This window comes from Etheostoma spectabile, chromosome 12, assembly GCF_008692095.1.
Source record: "Etheostoma spectabile isolate EspeVRDwgs_2016 chromosome 12, UIUC_Espe_1.0, whole genome shotgun sequence".
Taxonomy (NCBI): Eukaryota; Metazoa; Chordata; class Actinopteri; order Perciformes; family Percidae; genus Etheostoma; species Etheostoma spectabile.
This window is the reverse complement of record NC_045744.1, coordinates 23,081,893-23,107,645: the sequence shown is the minus strand read 5'-3', so window position 1 is coordinate 23,107,645 and position 25,753 is coordinate 23,081,893. Positions and strand designations below refer to the sequence as shown.

The 25,753-nt window shown below is 39.9% G+C and overlaps 1 protein-coding gene across 1 annotated transcript in view; it reads left to right on the top strand.

The window, feature by feature from the left end:
- LOC116699670 (disco-interacting protein 2 homolog C) overlaps positions 1–25,753 on the top strand; it is a 235,373-nt gene that overhangs the window by 203,103 nt on the left and 6,517 nt on the right. The window contains 12 exon segments of the mRNA XM_032532380.1: positions 266–283; positions 286–310; positions 313–375; positions 1,218–1,327; positions 4,736–4,866; positions 5,779–5,947; positions 7,295–7,465; positions 14,495–14,556; positions 17,048–17,105; positions 17,593–17,667; positions 19,319–19,493; positions 22,480–22,603. Of these exon segments, the coding sequence (XP_032388271.1) occupies positions 266–283; positions 286–310; positions 313–375; positions 1,218–1,327; positions 4,736–4,866; positions 5,779–5,947; positions 7,295–7,465; positions 14,495–14,556; positions 17,048–17,105; positions 17,593–17,667; positions 19,319–19,493; positions 22,480–22,603 (1,181 nt within the window).

The following is a 25,753-nucleotide window of genomic DNA, read 5'->3' as shown; positions in this document are numbered from 1 at the left end:
TACTGTATCTGAAGTCTTTTATATGATTAGGGGTTCCTTAATACTGTATCGGAAGTCTCTTTTAAAAGCCCTTTAGTGGTCCCCTAATACTGTATTGAAGTCTCTTTTATATAGACCTTAGTGGTCCCTAACTGATCTGAAGTCTCTTTTTATAAGCCTTAGTGGTCCCTAATACTGAAAGGGAAGTCTTTTTATATAGACCTTAGTGGTCCTAAGGTGTTTGTTTCAGTGTTCAGTGCTGAAGTGGTGTTTCTGTGTCGTGCAGGTGAGCCGTCGGTGTGTGTGATGACCACACAGCTCATCTGTAAACTGTGAGGTCCAAGGAGGCCTCGGCAGCCGTGGACGTCCGGACCTGGCCCCCCGTCCTGGACACAGGTACACACACACACAACACACACCACACACAAACCACACACACAACACGGGAACTAACAGACCACACAACAATCGAAACCCCACAACGCACAAAACACGCCAACACGCACACACACCCCACACACACACAGAAACTAACAGACACACACACAAATCGCACACACCACACTAACACATCACCCCACACCACACGCGCGTAACACGCACAAAACACACACACAGGGGAACTAACAGACACACACAATCGCACACACACACACACACACACAACACACAACCCCACACACACACACACACACAAGCGCCCACACACACTAACACGCATACACACACACACAAGCGCGCGCTAACACGCACACCACACACACACACACCCACACACACACACACACACCACAACCACACACCCACACACGGGAACTAACAGACACACACACATTCTCACAAAGATGGAGGGATTTAAAGATTAACTGAACAAATACTTTGGCATTATTACTGATAAACAGATATGTTTTGCCTTCCCTCTGTCAGTCGGTTTCTAACTATGAAGACAAAATGTACCAAATACAAATGTAAATTGAATTCAAATAAGACACTCCTGCACAGTGTCAAAGACGCGACTAGTGCACCACGTCAAGACACGGATTAAACTGAGAAAGCTCACGTTGTTTAACAGACCGAATCAGTGCAGAAATGCCCAAAACAATGAGAACTAAAAATAAAGACAAACATAGTAGAAGAAACCCCCATGTTAAGTTACCAAAAGATAAATAATCCTGATTAAAATGGAGGCGTCTGTGTACTGTACGTGTGTGACGGGACAGAGTTGATTTTCTTTTCAGACGATTTGCCAAAGAAGAAACCTCCTCTGCCGTACAAGCCGTCCAACCCCGACACCCTGGCCTACATGGACTTCAGTGTCTCCACAACCGGCATGCTCGCTGGAGTCAAGGTAAACACGCGTACACGTACACACACACACACACACACACACACACACACACACACACACACACACACACACACACACATAGACACTGACACACAGTTCAACTGGCAATCAAACAGAGCATTTAAAGGTATGACATACTTTTGGATGCTTTTATACAGACCTTAATGGTCCCCTAATACTGTATCTGAAGTCTCTTTTAGACTTTAGTGGTCCCTAATACTGTATCTGAAGTCTCTTTTATATAGACCTTAGTGGTCCCCTAATACTGTATCTGAAGTCTCTTTTATATAGACCTTAGTGGTCCCCTAATACTGTATCTGAAGTCTCTTTTATATAGACCTTAGTGGTCCCTAATACTGTATCTGAAGTCTCTTTTATATAGACCTTAGTGGTCCCCTAATACTGTATCTGAAGTCTCTTTTATATAGACCTTAGTGGTCCCCTAATACTGTATCTAAAGTCTCTTTTATATAGACCTTAGTGGTCCCCTAATACTGTATCTGAAGTCTCTTTTTATAGAACTTAGTGGTCCCTAATACTGTATCTGAAGTCTCTTTTATATAGACCTTAGTGGTCCCCTAATACTGTATCTGAAGTCTCTTTTATACAGACCTTAGTGGTCCCCTAATACTGTATCTGAAGTCTCTTTTATATAGACCTTAGTGGTCCCCTAATACTGTATCTGAAGTCTCTTTTATATAGACCTTAGTGGTCCCCTAATACTGTATCTGAAGTCTCTTTTATACAGACCTTAGTGGTCCCCTAATACTGTATCTGAAGTCTCTTTTATATAGACCTTAGTGGTCCCCTAATACTGTATCTGAAGTCTCTTTATATAGAACTTAGTGGTCCCTAATACTGTATCTGAAGTCTCTTTTATATAGACCTTAGTGGTCCCCTAATACTGTATCTGAAGTCTCTTTTATATAGACCTTAGTGGTCCCCTAATACTGTATCTGAAGTCTCTTTTTAGACCTTAGTGGTCCCCTAATACTGTATCTGAAGTCTCTTTTATATAGACCTTAGTGGTCCCCTAATACTGTATCTGAAGTCTCTTTCCCAAAATTCAGCCTTGGTGCTGAATTACAGCCAATAGATGCCTATTTTCATTTTCTTTAAAGCTGTTAAGATTGATTTATGTAATTATAATTGCACATTGCAGATTCTATTTAAGTTTTTGATCTAATATATCTTTGTTTCCTGGAAAGCTGAAAAATAATTCTCCATGTCTGGGCATCGTATCATACTTTATTTGCCACCCAACATTTCTCCCGACAACGTTCACATCGTCAGCGACTGTTGCTTCCTCATTTTGCATAATCATAATCACAATAAGAACAAACACAAAAGCCTCGTTAATGAGCGCTTTGAGAAACACGCACTAATCAGCAAAGAGGAAACAAAGGCAGCAGATCTGCTCATGTGCTGCTGCTAAATTGCCCGTCCGTAAAGTTTAATCGACGTTCTTAACGAGCAAATGAGTCGACGGGCCAAAACACAGCGACAATAAAACAGGGCGGTCAGTTCATCTGGTCAGTTTTGTTATGCTAATCATTGCCGCATGTACTCATTTTTATTGTTTATTAATCGCTTTTAGCTCCAGCAGAGCAGGAAGTCCAGACTTGAGATTTGCTTTGTGTGTGTGTGTGTCTGAACAAAAATTCTCTGTTTCTCATTTCTGCTTAACAAAAAAAAGAAAGAAAAGAAGGTAAAAGATCACAAAAGCAGTGTTGTAGTGTAATAAAGTACATTTGTGTATATATATGTGTACAGTTGTGCTCATAAGTTTACATGCCCATGCTTAAGTTGACTAAAAATAAGGAATAAAAAAATCCTGTTTTGGAAATTTATCTTAATACCTTATTTAAAAAAAAAGGAAAAATCCAACCTTTAAGGACACCAATTTTCTTTGTGAATGAATAATGTATCGTAAATAAATAAATGTTCTTCAAGGGGAACTTTATCAGGATGCATAGTATCCTGATCCATGACATAACCGGCCTTTAATAATAACAACCTGCCTGCCGCTAATACATTATTCATTCACAAAGAAAATTGGTGTCCTTAAAGGTTGGAGTTTGGATTTTGGATTTAATTAAGGCATTAAGATAAATTTCCAAAACATGATTTTTTTTATTCCTATTTTTAGTCAACTTGAGCATGGGCATGTAAACTTATGAGCACAACTGTATGTAACAAAGTACATTTATACCTCGTTACTGTCCTTAAGTAGAATTTTAATCTAACTTTTACTCTGATACATTTCAAAAATAAAAATGAAAATTCAGTTTTTCTCTTTGTTGATGTGAGACGTTCTTGGTTGGTCCATTAACCCTGGGGGCCCTGAGGCCATTTTTACAGTTTAATATCCGTCTGGATTTATTTTTTATAAAAAAGCTTGTAAAACATCAACCCTGTTGTCTATAGTCAAGATATGAACATCACTTTTTTAGGACAAACTGGGTTATTGGAATATTTGGGTTGCAGTGAGGTCACTTGCATGTTAAAAATGGTTGTAGGGCCTTTAAGATAAATAAATAAATGAATCTTCCAGATATGTATTGATATCACAGACATATAAGTAATGAATGAGCCATTTTCCATTCTAAAACACTTCTCATATGTCTTGGGAGTCACACTGTGAAGAAATAATCATTAAAACTTATACAGTTGACAAAATACATGCATTTGTTCCAAAAAAGTCAAGACGTTTTGCTCTCATGACATTTACTTATGCCACTAATAACATAATAATGTCATATTTATTGATATTACACCCACATCAATGTTATACAAGCAGATATGTGTCTAAATATTGCATTATTTGGCCTTCCATAGAGTATATAGGCATTTTTGTCCCCTCTGGCCTTCCATACAAGAGGGGTGCCTTTATCTCCCATATATGGGCATGTACTTCCTGAAACAATAGACGGGACAGACAGAGAGAGAGAGGGATGAGCGAGCCAGCGGCAGAAATGAGCCAAAACGCGATGAATTATGGATATAAAGTGGATCAATCTTGGATATAACAGTATGGCTTTAAAGCCCAAAGAGGCTGAAGTTCCAGGCTGGATAGAAAATCCCCTGTAGAGGCTAGAAAGACCTGGAAAAGACCTCCGTAAACGCGAAAACGTCAGGATTTAAACAAAACCGAAAGTGAGTAAATCGCTTGTATGGTTCAAAAGTTATTAAACTATGAATCAGAGGTACTTTTTTACTCGTGGGCGAGTGTCTCGGGCTCAGAGGGATTAACTTGAGGGACGTGTGTCATTAAACTAAAAAGTGTTTCTAGAAGCTGCGCTGCAGAGAAAAATCTCTGTGCATGGACGACTGTTTTCTGAGTGCTGTGCGTGTGCGTGTGCGTGTGCGTGTGTGTGTGTGTGTGTGTGTGTGTGTGTACTGTTTTAGATGTCTCACACAGCCACCAGTGCCTTCTGCCGCTCCATCAAGCTGCAGTGTGAGCTTTACCCATCCAGGGAAGTCGCCATCTGCCTGGACCCGTACTGCGGCCTGGGCTTCGTCCTCTGGTGCCTTTGCAGGTCAGACAAATTAAAAAAAAGAAAGCTCAGTTTAGTGATAAGCAATGCAAACCGTCTGGTTTAAGTCATTTTGCCTCGACATGCGTTGGTTTGGACGTTAGCTTAGCCTGCTAGTAGCTAAATTCAGCTTCTTGAACGGCAACAGATGTGTTTAAAGGTCCCATATCATGTTAATTTTAGGCTCATTCATGTATTTTGGATTTTTTCTAGAACATGTTTACATGCTTTAATGTAAAAAAAAAACAGTATTTTTCTCATACTGTCTATCTTAATGTTGCATGTCATTTAGCTGATGTTTTAATCCAAAGCGACTTACAGTTGCTATATACAGTATATCAGAGACACACTGATGTAATGCAGTGGGAATCAAACCCAGCTCCCCCACACCATGCACCATCACCACCATCCCTATACCTGTTTTCACCCTCCGTCTCTGTTTTAGCGCCTGTCTCTTTAAGCCTCACTCTGGAGAAGCCCAGTCTGCTCTGATTGGTCAGTGTTTACGGGTCTTCCCTAATCTCTGCGTCTCTGCACCATCATTGCAGCCGGGGACAGACTGTAACAGCCCTGTAGAGCCACTTTCGACCAATACAAAGTATAGTTGTGACATCACAACCGTACAGAAGTCCTGATGGCTCGTTTAAAGGAACAGTTTCTGAATAAAACCTTTGTGCATTTCTCTGTGGATTAAGCGTTTTAATAAATATAAAAACAAGTATTAAAATATCACTTTTTACGATATGGGACCTTTAAATAGCCATTCCAGTCAGAGAGAGTAGATGCAGAAGAAGGGGGCGGAGTCAGGTCAAAGAGGAACATTTGTTTTGAAGAGCATCTTTACACCTTGTGTTAGCTTGAGCATACCCAACAGTACCAGCGATGTCTATTCTCTTGTCTGGTTCCTCCGTGCAGTGTGTACTCAGGTCACCAGTCCATCCTGATCCCTCCTGCCGAGCTGGAGGTGAACCCAGCTCTCTGGCTGTCGGTCGTCAGTCAGTACAAAGTCCGCGATACCTTCTGCTCCTACAGCGTCATGGAGCTCTGCACCAAAGGCCTCGGCCTGCAGACCGAGTCGCTGAAGGTAAAGGGGACGCTGTGTCTCCAGAAGAGTCTGTGTCGTACCCTTGATATTTTATGAATTTAAAGAGCCCCTATTTTTCTCCTTTTCAGCATCATATTTGTACTGTTGGGGTCTTATAGAATTGGTTTAACATGGTTAAAAAACATATGTTTCTTATACGGCCCATTGCTGCAGCTCCTGGCTTTCTCAATCAATGACATCACTAATTGAGGAACCTATGTAAAAATATGTAATCGCAGTTAATCTTGTTAATGTCATTGTTAACTCACAATTATTCACACATTTTTATCTATTCTAAATGTCCCTTGATTTCTTTTTGTCCCATTATTTTTGTCTCATTTTAATGCTCTTATCAACATGGAATGGTACATTGGCATGTAGCCTAGTGTTCAATTTCACATTCAACATTCTCACTTGGACAATGTAACACTGTCTTTCAATAAAAGGGGGAAAATAATACTTTTATTAGGGTGGGGGGCATTGGCATCAGCTGTGTGCTTGGCCATCAGGTGGTATTTCAGACTGGCCGTGCTGCGATGATCGCTCAGTTCACAACGACAAAACACACAGATCACTTTGGTCTTGTCAATGGAACAGTTGGCAACTTTTAAAAAGTCAACTTTCCATTCAGAATCTTATTGGCGTCCATTTCTACGTCTTGCGCTCACCATCCACTCAAAGCGTAACGATACTACTCTTTGGCCGGCTCCAAAGCCCAAACAAGTTGCCTGTTGTTTTTGTTTCCTGTCTAGCTAGATCCGGCGGGTGTCACGTTACTAGTTGTTGCAACAGCATGTTTAAAAAACTTGAAAGTTTTCTAGGCCAAGAAGAACGTTAACCTCTCGATTTTTAAAAAATGACGCCATTAAAATGGGTTTGCATTAACGCGTTTAACCGAGAGCACTACTTTATACATCTATTACACTCAGAAAGGACTGTAGCACACTAAAATTCAAAATGCTATTTTATTTATAGTGTAAAATCCCCACAGGAGTGGTCTCAGGTTTAGACCACACTCTATAATTTACAAAGACCCAGCAGTTTCCAACAAGCAAGCAAGGAAAAACATCCTTTTTACAGGCCGAAACCTCTGACAGACCATGGAGAAATATGATTCCTAATAACTATAGCAGTTGATGTGATGAATAGGGGCAATTATAGTACCAATAAACATTATAGAACTATATTAACAAATAATAGTAGTAGCAGTGAAGAGCGTAGCAGGGCATCAAGCAGGACCATGTAAAAAAAGACGTATAACAAGGGCTCTTTAAAGTGGCATGCAACGATAAAAGGAAACGGATCACAGATACTAAATGTCATTTTCTTGCTCTTTGTCCACTTCAGTCTCGAGGGTTGGACCTGTCTCGGGTGAGGACGTGTGTGGTTGTAGCGGAGGAGCGTCCCAGGATATCCCTGACGCAGTCCTTCTCCAAACTCTTCAAGGACCTGGGACTGCACCCCCGAGCCGTCAGCACCTCCTTCGGCTGCCGGGTCAACCTGGCCATCTGCCTGCAGGTCGGTCCGCTGATCCGCCCCGGGTTTTCTCTCAGGGTGTTAATAGAAATTGTTCACTCACATATGAGAAACTAGCTGCTTCAGCCATTTTTTTTTTTTAGACCTTCAGCTTTTTTCCTCATGAATGATCCTCTCGAGGTTCATCGTCATCTTTCCATTTCAAGCAGATCTTTGCTTTTACATCTCAGCTATGATTTTCAACCTTAAGTGGATCAAATCAGGATATTTCCCAAGGTTATATGTACGTGTCACAAACTTGTGTTTTCTCTTCTGCTACTAAAGGAATAAAAGACAATCTTGGGATCTGCTCTGGATAATTCAATCATTATCGGTGTATTGCCAGTGGTCAGATGTAATGAAACAACAAGCTTTTATGAAGTTATGATGTTGATACACATGTTTAACATCATTTATTCAGCAGTACAATGCTGTTGTACAGAACAGTTGGTTTCCAACTGCAGTGGATGCACTAACATGCAGCAAAATGACTAATTATGCAGTATAGTAATGGCGTTTACCCACTGCTAGTACCAGCACTACTCGACTCGGCCGCGGTGCCCCGTCCATGTTCCATTTCCAGATTTAATACCGCCTCATGCCGTAACCTAACACGACAAACCAAAGGGGTGTTGTTTTTGATTCTGGACATCTGGCTGCTTGCCAGAAGACACATTTAGTTTTAAAAGAAGCTGGAGGCAGCAAAAAAACCACTGCAGGCTAAACTGTTTAAAAATGGCGGGTTTGTTCAGCAGAGTAGGGTCGAGGCGAATTGAGCAGGTACCAGGTAACGGAAAAACGCCATAAATGACTTCTCTGTCATCTAAACACAACCATTAACTATTTTCCAGTAGCTCAAAATGACTGTAACTAACATTTGGCTGAACGGTTTTTATGGCGGCTGGGCGATAATTACGGGTGTGCAACAGAATCGATTCACATTCAAATCATGATTCAAGCTCTACCGATTCAAAATCAATTCATAGAATACAAAAAATTGTTTCTTTTTTTAATGTCTACTGCAAACACTTGATAGATGGATGGATAGATGGATAGATAGATGGATAGATAGATGGATAGATAGATGGATAGATAAATGGATAGATGGATAGATGGATGGATAGATAGATGGATAGATGGATGGATAGATGGATAGATAGATGGATAGATAGATGGATGGATGGATAGATGGATAGATGGATGGATAGATAGATGGATAGATGGATGAATAGATAGATGGATAGATGGATATATGGATAGATTGTTAGATAGATACATAGATGGATAGATAGATACATAGATGGATAGATAGATACATAGATGGATAGATAGATACATAGATGGATAGATAGATAGATAGATGGATAGATTGTTAGATAGATACATAGATTGTTAGATACATAGATGGATAGGTAGATACATAGATGGATAGATAGATACATAGATGGATAGATAGATACATAGATGGATAGATAGATGGATAGATCGATGGATAGATAGATGGATAGATGGATAGATTGTTAGATACATAGATGGATAGATAGATGCATAGATGGATAGGTAGATACATAGATGGATAGATAGATACATAGATGGATAGGTAGATACATAGATGGATAGATAGATACATAGATGGATAGGTAGATACATAGATGGATAGATAGATACATAGATGGATAGGTAGATACATAGATGGATAGGTAGATATATAGATGGATAGGTAGATACATAGATGGATAGATAGATACATAGATGGATAGATGGATAGATAGATGGATAGATAGATGGATAGATTGTTAGATAGATACATAGATTGTTAGATACATAGATGGATAGATAGATGGATAGATAGATAGATGGATAGATTGTTAGATACATAGATGGATAGATAGATGGATAGATTGTTAGATACATAGATGGATAGATAGATGGATACTTTATTGATCCCCAAGGGGAAATTCAAGTTCCATACATACATACATAAATACTTGCATTCATGGGAAAAGGAACTACATTTACATACTGTGAGTTTTTTTTAATCTAAAATTGAATTGTGACAATTTCTGAATTGTACACCCCTAGCAGCGATAATTCAATATGATAATGTAGCGTCTTTCGTGATGAAATCACATATCGAGATATCGTGATATACAATCACGTTGTCTAAATTGATAATAAAAAGCGCATATTAACTCAGTTCTCTCAGAAAATCTGTTGTGAAACATTTTAAGGGATTATCATTCGAAGAATTTCAGATTTATTTTAACATCACACTATTTTTGTGCATATATGTGAATATAGTCAGTATACAGTATAGGAAAACTGGGATAATTTCAATGGAAACCGTTTACCACATTATTGAGGATTATTAATATGTAAAATATTTTGGGAAAGCACCCATTGTCAACCCTACAATATCATCACAATATAGGTATCAACATATTTGGTCAAAAATACCGTGATATCTGATTTTTTTTCCATGTTGCCTAGTTTTCTTCAATCCTGACTGCTTGTTTTGTTTCTTTGAGTTTTTCCATTTTGACATTTTTTCTTTTCCTTCCCTTCTCTTTTCTTGTTTTAACCATAACCCCGCCCGCATATCTCATACTTGGGTTTGTCTCCGCTGTCCCTCCTTACCTCCTTACCTCCTCCTCCGCCCCTCTCTGCTGCTGTAGCCTCACAGGCTGGGAAAGCTTGCTGACCAGGTAGGGAACCACCATCTACCCCCCCCCCCCCCGCCCCCGCCACCAACACCACCAAAGCACCTCCACCCCTTCTGCTGACCAGCACCTCTTTTCTTAGATGGCTTAGATCCAGGTTTTTAAGGATTACATTGAACATAGCGATATCACTTGCAACACAAGCAGTTTGGCCGCTTTTAGCATTCTGCAAAAATACAAAAGATGGGTTGTTGAATAAAAGAAAAAACTGAAAGGAAATTATTTACAACTTTCTTTTGATGAACTATAGAACGAAAAAAGAAAAGAATGATAGTAACATTTCATAGTGCAGTTTTTGTACTCTTTTAAACAAAAGAGCCCTATTTTACCGACCTAAGCGCACGGCGCCTGGCTCAGGTGCGTTTAGGGCGTGTCAAAATCCACTTTTGCTAGTTTTACGGTGGAAAAAGGGGTCCTTGCACCGGGCTCCTGGTTCAAAAGGGGTTGTACTTAGTGTCTTCATTAATCCATAGGTGTGTTTTTGGCGTGACATGGAATCAACCAATCAGAGGTCTTCTCCTAGTCCCTTTAAAAGCCTGGCGCATTTGTACCTTGGCTCATTACTGTTATGAGGGCAGATTTGGGTAATGTTTTTATTCCCTGTGTGTGTGTGTGTGTGTGTGCAACAAGCATATTGTGCACGCTGGGCACAAGCCTAGGCGCATTCTACTAACGCGGCTGTTAAAATAACAATGAAATGCTGCGTTACAGACTAAAGACCTGGTTTTTCTTGGTCAATGGCGGCATTACTTTCCGCTGCCTCAAGATAGCAATACGCCAAGAATGCACCTGAACACACCTCCCTGTAAGACCAGCACGCCAAGAATGCACCTGAACACACCTCCCTGTAAGACCAGCACGCCCAGAATGCACCTGAACACACCTCCTTGTAAGACCAGCACGCCCAGAATGCACCTGAACACACCTCCCTGTAAGACCAGCACGCCCAGAATGCACCTGAACACACCTCCTTGTAAGACCAGCACGCCCAGAATGCACTTGAACACACCTCCTGTAAGACCAGCACGCCCAGATGCACCTGAACACACCTCCCTGTAAGACCAGCACGCCAGAATGCACCTGAACACACCTCCCTGTAAGACCAGCACGCCCAGAATGCACCTGAACACACCTCCCTGTAAGACCAGCACGCCCAGAATGCACCTGAACACACCCTCCTGTACGACCAGCACGCCCAGAATGCACCTGAACACACCTCCCTGTAAGACCAGCACGCCAAGAATGCACCTGAACACACCTCCCTGTAAGACCAGCACGCCCAGAATGCACCTGAACACACCTCCTTGTAAGACCAGCACGCCCAGAATGCACCTGAACACACCTCCCTGTAAGACCAGCACGCCCAGAATGCACCTGAACACACCTCCCTGTAAGACCAGCACGCCCAGAATGCACCTGAACACACCTCCCTGTAAGACCAGCACGCCCAGAATGCACCTGAACACACCTCCCTGTAAGACCAGCACGCCCAGAATGCACCTGAACACACCTCCCTGTAAGACCAGCACGCCCAGAATGCACCTGAACACACCTCCCTGTAAGACCAGCACGCCTAGAATGCACCTGAACACACCTCCCTGTAAGACCAGAACGCCCAGAATGCACCTGAACACACCTCCCTGTAAGACCAGCACGCCCAGAATGCACCTGAACACACCTCCCTGTAAGACCAGCACGCCCAGAATGCACCTGAACACACCTCCCTGTAAGACCAGCACGCCCATGGGCGCACAGATGGGGCGCAGGTGCATTCGCTATTTAAACGACGTGGGCGCAGTACGAGAAATTAACATCTGCGTCTGTCTTAAAATAGCAAAAAAAAGAAAAAGAAAGTAATTAAATTAATTTAAAAAAAAAAAGAATTAGCTGGATACATGGTTAAACACATGGTTAAACGTAATTTTCCATCATAATATCAATGCGGCATGGTACAAATGCGCACGGTTTTTAAAGGGAATGGGAGATGACACTCTGATTGGTTGGTTACGCCCTGAACACACCACACATGATGGTGGACTTTAAACAGTTTAGGAAGTAATCTGTTTAGCTGCCTCATGGGGATGATGCTATCTGCCATTTTGTGCTCTGGGTCTCCGGCCTTTGACTCCCAGCATGCCGTTGTGTGTCCGGTGGCGGGCTCTGGGTACAGTTTCCCACTTGAGATAGAAAAGGGAGATGGAGGGATGGTGGAGGAAGAGAGAGAGGGAGAGAGGTCACAACGGGGGTCTTTATCTCTTTCCTTTTCTCTGACTTGATTGGACGTTTTTACATTTAGTAGTTTCTATGCACCATGATGCGATCACTCAGCTACGTCATCATCGCCCCATTCTTTCGTCTTTCTTTCCCCTTGGCTTGATATCACTTTTCCCTCTTTTTCTCTCCTCTAAAAAAAATTGTGTTTTCATTGTGACTTGTTGTTTGCATGTTGATCAAGAAAGAAGAATCGGATTTTTGAAAGGGGATTTCTTTTCTTTTAACCCTTGTGTTGTCTTCCCGTCGACCATGAAGAAAACCCTTTTGTTGTCCCTTCTCAATGTTTTGGTCGCTTTTTGCAACATTTTCATAACTTTCAGCTGTTTTTGTCATTTTTTTTCTGACGTTTTTGTCACTTTTTCCAACCTTTTTGACATTTTCTTCCGGTATTATTGACGTTTTTATTGTTGTTTTTTGTCGCTTTTTCCAACATTTTTTACAGTGTTCCAAACGTTTTGTCACCTTTCTCAACATTTACAGCCCTCATTTCAACTTCTCATATTTCTGATATAAAAAACTTTGAAAACAGGTCAGATTTGACCTAAGGACACCATGAGGGTTAATCCGTCTTATGTTTTGCTGATTTCCCTAAAAGATCATCCCCCTGCTGTCGCTCCCACATTGTTCTCCCCTCCATTTTGTAAAATGTTGTCGAGGCTTTGTGGGATCCCGTCATTCTTCTCAAAGCCAAAGCTTCTCCCTCCGCTGTGGAAGGAGAAGCTTGTGTCTGTGAGCACTCATGCATGAGCAGTAGCATCCTGTGGTAGGAGTAGCAGTAGCAGTAGAGGAAGTGGTTGTCATGCAGTTGTACAATGGGAGGAGCAGTGGTGTAGTCTAAATGATACGAAGGTATACTGAGTATACCCACTAGGAAAGGTCAAGGATTTCCGAATACCCACTAACGCAATGATAACTTCACGTAACGAGGATTTTTTTGTAAGAGATCTTTCACACTTACATATATACATTCACCCCGTCTGTGTTGCAAGTTGCCTAGTAACAACAACACAGTTGCTTGGCGGTCATTTTCTGCGCATATTTGAAATTAAAGGTGCTTTAAGCGATGTCATGCGTTTTTTAGGCTCCAACATTTGTTGTCACATTTATTGTCACATACAGCAAACATCTCCTCACTATCAAGCACACACTGTAAAAAAAAAAAAGCGGTCTCTGTAGACAAAAACAATCTGTGCCAACCTGCACCACCTAACATAACAAACAGTGTTACAGCTAGTAACCGACAAGAAGGATTTGGAGGTGGGGGTTTTGGGGGGTTAGTACTCAGAAGCAAGGGAGAGGGGATGGGATGAGGAGGAGGGAGGGGTGAACTAGCCTCCCTTTTGTTTGAAAATACTTTGAACGTCAACAAGAAGTACCGTTACCCAACATGGCTCAAAGCACCTTTAACTAATGTGAATCCCTAAAGTAGATATGTGAAACGCAAGCAAAGGTAGACACTCTTTCAGGCTTTTAGTAAGGACGGGTTGCTCTGGGACGGGTCGCCCTGGGACGGGTCGCTCTGGGACGGGTCGCTCTGGGACGGGTCGCTCTGGGACGGGTCGCCCAGGGACGGGTCGCACTGGGACGGGTCGCTCTGGGACGGGTCGCCCAGGGACGGGTCGCACTGGGACGGGTCGCTCTGGGACGGGACGCACTGGGACGGGTTGCTCTGGGACGGGTCGCACTGGGACGAATTTTAATGGGACGAGTTGCCCTGGGATGGGTAGCACTGGGATGGGTAGCACTGGGACGGGTCGCTCTGGGACGGGACGCACTGGGACGGGTCGCACTGGGACAGGTCGCACTGGGACGGGTCACACTGGGACTGGTCACCCCGGGACGGGTTGCTCTGGGACGGGTTGCTCTGGGATGGGTCGCTGTGGGACGGGTCGCCCTGGGATGGGAGAGTCTAATGCTTGGAAAGTTAAAAAATGACAGTATACTCACTACAAAAAAACTAGACTACACCACTGGGCAGGAGTTGTGTTAAAGGACACGGTGTGACACTGTTGTTGTTGTTGTTGTTGTTGTTTCCCAGGGAACCTCAGGACCCGACCCCACGACTGTATTCGTTGATATGAGAGCGCTACGGCATGACAGGTGAGTTGAACAAACCAGTTATAGAGCGTTCCCCCCCCCCCCCCCCCCCCAACAAACACAAGTAGACTTTGTGTTTCAGTGATGGAGGAAGTAGTGAATCTCAGTTAACAACCAGACATATTTACTTTAGTAAAAGTAGAAGTACCACAATAATAACCTTACTCAAGTAAAAGTAAAAAGTACCTGATTTTAAATGTACTTTAAGTATTAAAAGTAAAAGTACTTGCATAACAATGTAGTCTCTTAATGTCTATATTCTAATAATTTAAAAAAAGAAAATCAGTATGTGGCATTTTAATGAAGTTAATTCTAGATTAATGTAATCGTGCCTACCACCTGTGGCCCAGGTTACATTCTGACTAACAATACTGGTTATCTTCCCCATGAATAGTCCTTTTATTATCGATTTGGTGGGAAATAACCCACGGTTGAAGTCATTTTATAACCCTAAATTTGTATTTGGGGCATTTGAGAAAACGTACGGGGCTGGAGCCCCCAAAAGCTACCCCCTGGCTGTATCCTTCATTCTTTGGGAAGTGTTGCATAATATATATAAATATATATATATATATATATATATAATATATATATATATATATATATATATATATTCCCCATTGAATCTGTTTTCCATCCATTAAATGAATTCTGTGCCCACAGCATTGTGTGTTGTTCCTGTGGGATGTCGAAGTTTTTTTGAGAATGTGAAGCAGCGGAGTATTTGTGAATGGAAAGCTCAGCAAACACTCCCAGCATATAGACAGCGCTGAGTGAAGTTTTGCATCATTCCAGTGCACGTCTTGTTCCCCAGCTAAGAACTCGTCGCTCCTGGCTGGTCGTAAAAAAAAAAGTTTGGATATAATGAGAAGCTTAAAAAAAGTTTTCTTTGAGACAATATGACGGTTTCAGGCACATCAGGCTGTCACCCTCACAGCCTCTGAATCCCTTCCAGTCTGAGAAAGATGCACTTTGAACCCATCACACTCAGTCTGAGTCACATCTTATGCTGGGTGACACCGAAAATAGCATCTCGGGAGTCTCCAGAGTTGGTTTTGCTGGAGTTTTTTTGGCTTTTCTGTGTAGAAATCTGACTTCATGAAGCAACCGCAGGTTGGAAAATGGCTGTGAGGGCTCAGCATTAGTGTCAGATTGCATCTCTTAAAGAGGGGAAGCTGTCCGTTTCCAGGCAACTGGACAACAACTGCAGGGAGGCAAGTTGGTCTTCCTGTCGACCCTTTTTAGTCGTTTTTTTCTTGACCCTTATTTTTTTTCGGATTTTGTAGCTTTTTTCGGCTCTTTTTTCCCACTACCCCCCGGATTCACCACCATCATCAACCCATTACCACTAGCTTTACACTTTTTTTTTCAATTTATGTTCAATAAACCTAATTTATGTGAAATAGCACCAAGTTCTCGAGTGGGTCAAAAGCTTAAATTATAAATTATTTCGACAAATAGTTACGATTGAGTTTGTCTCGCATCGCCAGACCTTCCTCCACAGCACTGCGGAGGAAGGTCTGGCTAGTCCACACAGCATTCTGGGATGGGAAGAAAAACGTGCTCTGGTTTATCGGCCTTTTTTTAAACCAATCACAATCGTCTTGGGCGGAGCTAAGCTCCGGACAGAGCCACGGTGCCGCTGCAAAATAGCCTCGGGAAGGAACTTGTTTTGGTGGAACATGTGAACGTTTAAAAGTTGTTTGAGGCTTTGTTCGCACTTGGCATTTTTTTCTCTGTTTTACTTTATAATTCAATGGCGCAAACCGTGTTTTCAAAAAAGTCTTCAGCGCTATTTTAACGCCACCGCCGACTTCTTTTTTGCGGCACGGAGCGTCTTTTTGAAGTTAAAAATAGTCCCACGTCAAGCGTTTTTTGAGTCAGAGCACAGCGACCGGGTGCTTCCTGGACAGGGAACTCGCTTTGTTTTATCTAATTCTACAAAAAAAAAGTGTTAATGTTATATTTCCAGACAACATATGTACAGTTCAGTGTACAATATGAGAAGGACATAAAGTCTTCCCTATGGGAGTGTCATCTAAATTAGCTTCTGTCCCTTTTAATTTAACCCTCTGAGGTCTAAGAGCATTTTTACATTTTTTTTTTTCATGTTTTTGTTTTTTTTTGTGTATAATTGGATACCTATGTGTTTCATATCAACATGTTTAGAACAGACTGTGCTTTCTGTATAGTTAGGCCCAAATATGTGACGAGATACGTTGGCCCTAAAGCTGAAGGGTTGATTTTTGAAATTTCTCAAATCTCTTGTGAAAACAAACCTTTTTGTGCTTGAAGTGAGTTTACAAAAGTCTTGGGTTCACACAAGTCATGTAGTATATACATAAAATAGTAAATAAATGTCTAAAGTGAAATTTTGGAATATACTGGTAAGTCTTTTGTTCTCAGAGGGTTAAACACTCTTGTTTCCTTAAATCAGTGTTCATTTCGTTTGGTTTAAGAAAAGTCTTTTTTGTGTCTTTGTTTTCCTCTCCAGGGTCCGACTAGTCGAGAGGGGATCACCACACAGCCTGCCGCTGATGGAGTCTGGGAAGGTAAGGTGTTGTTTTGTTTCTTTATCCTGTAGTTTAAGGGCCCTATTTTAAGCATGGGGGGGGGGGGGTAAAGTGACCAACTGCCACTTTACTGGTTTGAAAGCCATGATGTCTCTCTCTCTGATGGGGGGGCCAAATTCTCTGGGCGGGCAAAGCAGAGAAAGGGGAGGTAACCTTGCTCCTTGTGACCTCATAAGGGGCAAGACTCCAGATCGGCCCATCTGAGCTTTCATTTTCTCAAAGGCAGAACAGGATACCCAGGGCTCGGTTTACACCTATCTCCATTTCTATCCATTGGGGGGCCATAGGCAGGCTGGGGGGGGGAACTCATATTAATGTTAAAAAACCTCATGAAGTGAAATGTTAATGCCATGGGACCTTTAAATAAAAGCATGTAATTAAACTCTACATGTCTGGCATCTTGACATAATTTTCATTTTCCAGTCCTGCCCCAAATCTTGATGTGTGGTCTCTGATTTGTAAACAGATCCTGCCGGGGGTCCGAATCATCATCGCCAACCCAGAGACCAAGGGACCAATGGGAGAATCACATCTGGGCGAGGTTTGACTATGAATCACTTTTTTTTTTTTTTTACACAAATAGAGATCATGAGACAATATGGGAAGAAGAGTTTAGCACTTCACAAATAGAAAGTTTGTACTTCCCTGTTCAGTGTTGACTTACGTCTTCCTGTCTGCAGAGACATATCTGGCATTGATGTGGGTAGGGTGTCCAGATGAGAATGCGTCAAATTTGGGACGAGAAAACAACATTAAAATCATGAACTCAGGTGTCCTCATGAAATGCCAAACTCCTTCCTACATACATTGCGAAACGCTTTGTTTGCATCACGTACAACTGCAGTAATCCAAGCAGGGCTGTAGGCAAGACCACCTTAGTCGAGTCCAAGACAAGTCCAAGACCAGGACTAGTCGAGTCCAAGTCAAGACCGAGTCCAAAGTGGTTCGAGTCCAAGTCAAGACCGAGTCCAGGACAGGATAAAAAGGTCTTATGCATGACTGTATACAGACAATACTTTAGGGTTTCACCTTCATTCCAACATTATTATCAACGTAATAAAGACACCTGGACTCGGTCGAGACCAAAAGCCCAAAAGCCACATTGGGCAAGACCAGTGGCCGAGACCGAGACAAGTCCGAGTCCGAGACCACAGAAAAACGGTCTTGAGTCCGGACTCGAGTCCAAGACCGGACTCGAGTACTACAGCCCTGAATCCAGGGGTCTTTCCCTACCCAGTCCTCCCGGTACCTGCAGAGACGTTTTAGCTACATCGGGTCCCGGGACACCAGCCTGAGTCTCTAATTCAACAATGAATGAATGAAAAATAGCAATGCGTGTTATCAAATGTTGCGCCTAGCCACCTACGTAGGGTCTCCATACAGCCAATGAGCTGCCGACGGGAGCTGGCTGCAGGACGACTCCATCCCCATGAAGAGTTTTTAATCTTCTATCAGACCATCAGACAAGAGTCTGCTCTTGAGACTTTGCTCAAATTTTCGGGCAGGATTTGGGACAACCGCTTGGATTTCCTGACTGTCCCGACTGTTTCGGGACGTCTGGTCCCCCTAGATGTGGGCATGTTTGATGATTGGATAAAAGTAACTAAAATAGAGCTGTTAAAATCACTTATTCAATCATTCTCAGAAGCGAGTATTAACCAGTTTATCAACATTGTGAATATATTTCTTAATATTTTAGAAAACGAAATACATACAGTACATTCATAAGCAAACTTCTTGTTCTTCTTGCAAATTAGGACAAAATTTGATATTGTTTTGTAAACTATTTGTTGGGTTAAAGTTGCAGTAGGTAAGAATTACACACATGCATTCTCCCTCATGGGGAAGGGGCTTAGGCAAGTGTTTGGGCTTCAGCAGAAGGGGGGGGGGGCTAAATCCTGGATCTTACCTACACCTACAAAATGTCCGTTATAGTTTTAATCATCCAGGAAGTTGGAACACTTTACTTGAACGCATCTACATAAGAGTGACATAACACTGTCACAACACATGAACCCTAACTTTTAACTTACTAAATGAAGCATCATGTCACTCTTATGTAGATACCTTCAGATAAAGTGGAACCTACACATGTCGTCGGTTCCTGCTCCTGCAATTTTTTTTAATCTGATGGGATTTGTCCTTTTGCCACGACACTTCATGGACCTGTGTATGTGAACATGTGTTCGCAGATCTGGGTGCACAGCGGCCACAACGCCAGCGGCTACTTCACCGTGTACGGAGACGAGGCGCTGCAGTCGGACCATTTCAACTCCAGGCTCAGCTTCGGAGACACGCAGACCGTCTGGGCCCGGACCGGGTACCTGGGCTTCCTCCGCAGGACCGAGCTGACCGACGCCAGCGGGGGTGAGCAGAGCTGGGAGGGGGGGGGGGGGGGGGGGGAATTGTTCAAAAATCTTCAGTACCATGACTTTGAAACAGGTTCCTAATCCAAACAAATTAAATTAAATTTAAGAAAAAAAAGATAAAACAAAAGAAATTAGAATAATTAATGCAACATTACACATTTCAGCACATCCTACTACCTGAGCCCCATCTCTCTATGCGTGACGATGCCTGCCTCTGCTATGAGTAAGATTAGACAATAAGCCTAAATTACAGGGTCGTAACCCCCGCCCCCCCCCCCCCCCCTTCAATATCTGTTCTGGGCTTTTTCACTTTTTCAGAAGTTTTTGCTGTTTTTTATTGGTTTTTGTTGCTTTTCTTTAAGGCTTTTTGTGACCAGTTTTTTGACATTTCTTTCTATGTTTTTGTCCTCTTTTCCAATTTTTTTTCAATCATTTTTTTTACAGTTGTTTTGATGTTTTGTTTTGTTTTGTTTTTTAGCTTTTCTCAATACATGCAGTCCCGGGACGTCCCCAGATAGCAGGAGATCTCAGCCCTCTATGAGGAAGCCAAAGTGACGCCCTTGCGTTAGACAGCCAATCGCAAACATCATTAGAGCTCGGTAGAAGTATGCTGCATGCTCATTGGCTCACTGACGCTGATGCGATTTACTCCTTAGGTATTAAAATTGGGTATTGAATGACAACGCATCTTTCAATACTCTATACTCGATCCCTCAGAGCAGAGATCTTCAACAGGGGGGTCCGGGACCCCTAGTGGGTCTTCATAGACACTGCAGGGGGGCCCGCCAAATTATAGTTCATTTTTGAACATTTTTTCAAATTAAAATGACATGAATCCAACATATTATTAACAAGTATAAATCCCCAATGATAGGCTTACAGGTCTATAGGTGAGGTTGTCACTAAGATCCACAGATACAAGTCATCCTAAAGATTCACTTGTTATTTCAATAACTTAGTATTCTATGCACTAAAAGGTTATGTATTAAGGCTTTAGGCCGCCTTACACTTTACTGTAGGCCCAGTTTAATATGCATCTTCATGTTATACAATATGTGTAGGGGTCTCTTTTTCGGTTAAAGTATCCTTGGTTTTACAAAACAGAGAACACCCCCGCTCTGGAGGCATTCCCGTTGGTGCCTAAGAAGTATTGAATTTGGTATCCAGCCCTTGAGGTGAGGATGTGACTTAAATGAATCATAGAATAATGTGAAATTTATAATTGATGGGGCCAAGACTGACCTTTAGTGTTCTCATGTAACAGAGAGGATTAAACTGCTTCAGGGTGGTTTTAAGTGCTGGCATCCTTGAAGGAATCCATTAGTCTGGTTTTCACCGGAGAGTTACGTCTCAAAGAGGATTTCTCCTCTCTGATGAGCCCAAATCTGACCCGCTGCAGTGTTATAATGTTTTTATCTTTGGTTTTTTAACTAGTCAGATGTTTACACACTGAATGTTGGTGGGAATTGGTTTTGCTTTGTTTTGTGAAATCTTTAGACAGGATCGCGGAGTGGTCGACTGCAGGCAAATAAGCACTAAAAACACTGTTTTCCGCTAAGATAATTTCCTTTTATCAACCGCGGAATCCCGTACAGATGTGAGCAACAACCTCACACTGTCAATAATCAACAACGCTGTAAAGTATACTCTCCTTTACAGACAAACACTCAGAGGCCGTACCTGCTAGAATATATATCCTTTTATTCCCCACAGAATACAGCACAGCAAACAGCATGCAACAGACACGCACTCCATACGTGATGCATAGTAAACACTACTTCAGAGCTCTTACCTCGACACAGGACTGGAGAGCCGTCAGTCCGGCAGGGCCCGCATCAACGTAGCTGGACGTCTCGTACGCGACTCGCAGCAGGCTCTGTTGGACCGAGGGTTTCTCCGTCTTTTTATTCTCTTACCACAACAAGGATGGTGTGTGAACGGGGGGGGGGCAACCCTCGCTCCCAGCCCAGTCCTTGGTGAGTCCGGCTTACCTGCCTCGAAACCATGTTTCCAGAACAGGAGCGCCGTTCTCTCAAAACATGAGCTCGATGGAAAGCTGTAGTCAAAACATTCAAGATTCAAGATTCAAGATATTTATTTGTCTAATGCACAGATTTTACACCATGCAATGAAATTCTTAAGTTTGCAACGTGTCCCACAATATAAAAAAGTACACAATATACACAAAACATGAGTATGATATGTGATCAAAACAGGTTATATAAGGCTTATGCTAAGTAAAACAATGATAAATGAAACACAAAACAATAATAATAGTTATACAACAGTGAATCAACAAGTTATACAAGTGACCCACTTAGCTGTTGTCAAGGATCAAAAATGCAAAATAAACTTTTTCCTCCACATGCTTGAATCCAAAAATATCATTAGCAAGCTTCACACGTCTATTTCCATTTCCACCCATGACAGCCATTAGGACCCTTAAACCAACCTAGAAAACAGAAACAAAGCTGAGTTTATTTCATAGCTTTAAAAAAGTGATAAATCAGTGTGAAGAAGACTTGAACCTGTTAGATTTAATGTGCAATGTCTCCAGTTATTTAGCCGTGATGACTAGCACTGTCAATGAGATGTTCCCAGGCCAAATTAAATAGTTACCCTGTAACCAGTGGATGGTCCTGGGGTGCATGCTCTCTGTTTGCATCTTCCATTATTTAAATTATTAATGAACCAGATGATTTGTTGAGCGTTTGGGCCAGAGTGGCAGCACAACCCTGTGAATAACACAATACACTTGCAAAAGAAAACTCTATCTTAATGGTCTGTTTTATTTCCCAAATCCAGGAGGCAATGTTCTTTTTGTTATTTTGTGATATGTGAGAAAATACAAAAACGTTCCAATTACAGAAAGTATATTTGTCATAAAAGTTCCAAATGCTTAACTTGTCTGTGTGTGTGTGTGTGTGTGTGTGTGTGTGTGTGTGTGTGTGTGTGTGTGTGTGTGTGTGTGTGTGTGTGTGTAGAGCGTCATGACGCCCTGTACGTGGTTGGTGCTCTGGAGGAAGCCATGGAGCTGAGAGGGATGCGGTACCACCCCATCGACATCGAGACCTCCGTCATCAGGACGCACAAGAGCATCACGGAGTGGTGAGGACCGCAGCAGCTCACCTGAGACGTCACGAGACAGTGACCTCATGACGTTTTCCACATACTATACTATGACGTTTTTTTTGACATATTATGACTTTTTTTGACATGCTATTCCATGACGTTTTTTGACATATTGTGACGTTTTTTATGACTTTTTAGTGCTGAATATGTTGAAATAAAGTCATAATATAGCATGCCTAGAAAAAGCAGTAGTGAGCTAAAGGTTAGAGAAGTGAGCTTGTGACCGGGAGGTTGCGGGTTCAATCCCCACAACAGTTATAATATAGTACGTCAAAAAAAGTCATAGTATAGTATGTCAAAAAAAGTCATTGTATAGTATGTCAAAAAAAGTCATTGTATAGTATGTCAAAAAAAAAAAGTCCTAGTATAGTATGTCAAAAAAAGTCCTAGTATAGTATGTCAAAAAAAAAAGTCCTAGTATAGTATGTCAAAAAAAGTCATTGTATAGTATGTCAAAAAAAAGTAATTAAAAATGTCATTGTATGTAAAAAAAAAGTCCAGTATAGTAGTCAAAAAAGTCCTAGTATAGTATGTCAAAAAAAGTAATTAAAAATGTCGTTGTATGTAAATAAAAGTCATAGTATAGTATGTCAAAAAAGTCCTAGTATAGTATGTCAAAAAAAGTCATAGTATAGTATGTCAAAAAAAGTAATTAAAAATGTCATTGTATGTAAAAAAAAAGTCATAGTATAGTATGTAAAAAAAGTAATTAAAAATGTAATTGTATAGTATGTAAAAAAAAAAAAGTCATAGTATAGTATGTCAAAAAAGTCCTAGTATAGTATGTCAAAAAAAGTCCTAGTATAGTATGTCAAAAAAAGTCATTGTGTAGTATGTCAAAAAAAAAAAGTCCTAGTATAGTATGTCAAAAAAGTAATTAAAAATGTCATTTTATAGTATGTAAAAAAAAAAAAAAAGTCATACTATAGTATGTCAAAAAAGTCATAGTATAGTATGTCAGAAAAAGTCATAGTATAGTATGTCAAAAAAGTCATGTATAGTATGTCAAAAAAAAGTAATTAAAAATGTCATTGTATGTAAAAAAAAAAAAGTCATAGTATAGTATGTCAAAAAGTCATAGTATAGTATGTCAAAAAAAGTAATTAAAAATGTCATTGTATGTAAAAAAAAAAAAAGTCATAGTATAGTATGTCAAAAAAAGTAATTAAAAATGTCATTGTATGTAAAAAAAAAAAAGTCATAGTATAGTATGTAAAAAAAAGTAATTAAAAATGTAATTTTATAGTATGTAAAAAAAAAAAAAGTCCTAGTATAGTATGTCAAAAAAAGTCCTAGTATAGTATGTCAAAAAAAGTCATTGTATAGTATGTCAAAAAAAAAAAAGTCCTAGTATAGTATGTCACAAAAAAGTAATTAAAAATGTAATTTGTATAGTATGTAAAAAAAAAAAAAAGTCCTAGTATAGTATGTCAAAAAAAGTCTAGTATAGTATGTCAAAAAAGTCATTGTTAGTATGTCAAAAAAAAAAGTCCTAGTATAGTATGTCAAAAAAAGTAATTAAAAATGTCATTTTATAGTATGTAAAAAAAAAAAAAAAGTCATACTATAGTATGTCAAAAAAGTCTAGTATAGTATGTCAAAAAAGTCCTAGTATAGTATGTCAGAAAAAGTCCTAGTATAGTATGTTCAAAAAAAGTCCTAGTATAGTATGTCAAAAAAGTCATTGTATAGTAGGGTCAAAAAAAGTAATTAAAAATGTCATTGTATAGTATGTAAAAAAAAAAAAAGTCATAGTATAGTATGTCAAAAAGTAATTAAAAATGTCATTGTATGTAAAAAAAAAAAAAAGTCATAGTATAGTATGTCAAAAAAAGTAATTAAAATGTCATTGTATGTAAAAAAAAAAAGTCATAGTATAGTATGTAAAAAAAAGTAATTAAAAATGTCATTGTATAGTATGTAAAAAAAAAAAAGTCCTAGTATAGTATGTCAAAAAAGTCATAGTATAGTATGTCAAAAAAAGTCATTGTATAGTATGTCAAAAAAAAGTCCTAGTATAGTATGTCAAAAAAAGTAATTTAAAAATGTCATTGTATAGTATGTAAAAAAAAAAAAAAAAGTCATAGTATAGAATGTCAAAAAAAGTCATAGTATAGTATGTCAAAAAAAGTCCTAGTATAGTATGTCAAAAAAGTCATTGTATAGTATGTCAAAAAAGTAATTAAAATGTCTTGTATAGTATGTAAAAAAAAAAAGTCATAGTATAGTATGTCAAAAAAGTCCTAGTATAGTATGTCAAAAAAGTCCTAGTATAGTATGTCAAAAAAGTCATTGTATAGTATGTCAAAAAAAGTAATCAAAATGTCATTGTATAGTATGTAAAAAAAAAAAAAAGTCATAGTATAGTATGTCAAAAAAAGTCATAGTATAGTATGTAAAAAAAGTAATTAAAAAGTCATGTATGTAAAAAAAAAAAGTCATAGTATAGTATGTTAAAAAAGTAATTAAAAATGTCATTGTATGTAAAAAAAAAAAAAGTCTAGTATAGTATGTCAAAAAAGTAATTAAAAATGTCATTTACAGTATGTCAAAAGTCATAGTATAGTGTGTCGAAAAAGTCATAGTATGGAATGTGAAAAAAAATCATAGTATAGTATGTTTAAAAAAAAACATAGAATATCAAAAAACATTTTTTTAAATGTCATAGTATAGTGTGTCAAAATAATATACTATATGTCAAGATAAAGTCACAGTATGCTGACCTTTTTTTGACATAGTATGACATTTGTTATTACATTTTTAGGAAATCTCTTTGACATTGATTTTTGATCAATTTTTCCCTACAAGCTATACTATAACTTCTACGATATGTTATAAAACGTCATGCTATATTATGACTTTTCATGACATTTTATGATATTCTATACGAAGACTTTTTCGTTATTTTTTTTGAGATATTATACTGTGACTTTGTTTTCAATGTACTGTTTTTTATGGAAAAAAAAAGTCATGAAAAAAACATATGTCAAAAAATCATAGTATAGCGTGTCGAAAAAACAGCAGAGTATTTTGAAAAAAGTCGTACTGTAGTTTGTCAAAAAGTAAAAAAAACATAGAATAGCAACAAATAAAAAGTTAAATGTCGTATGTCGAAAAAAAAGTACT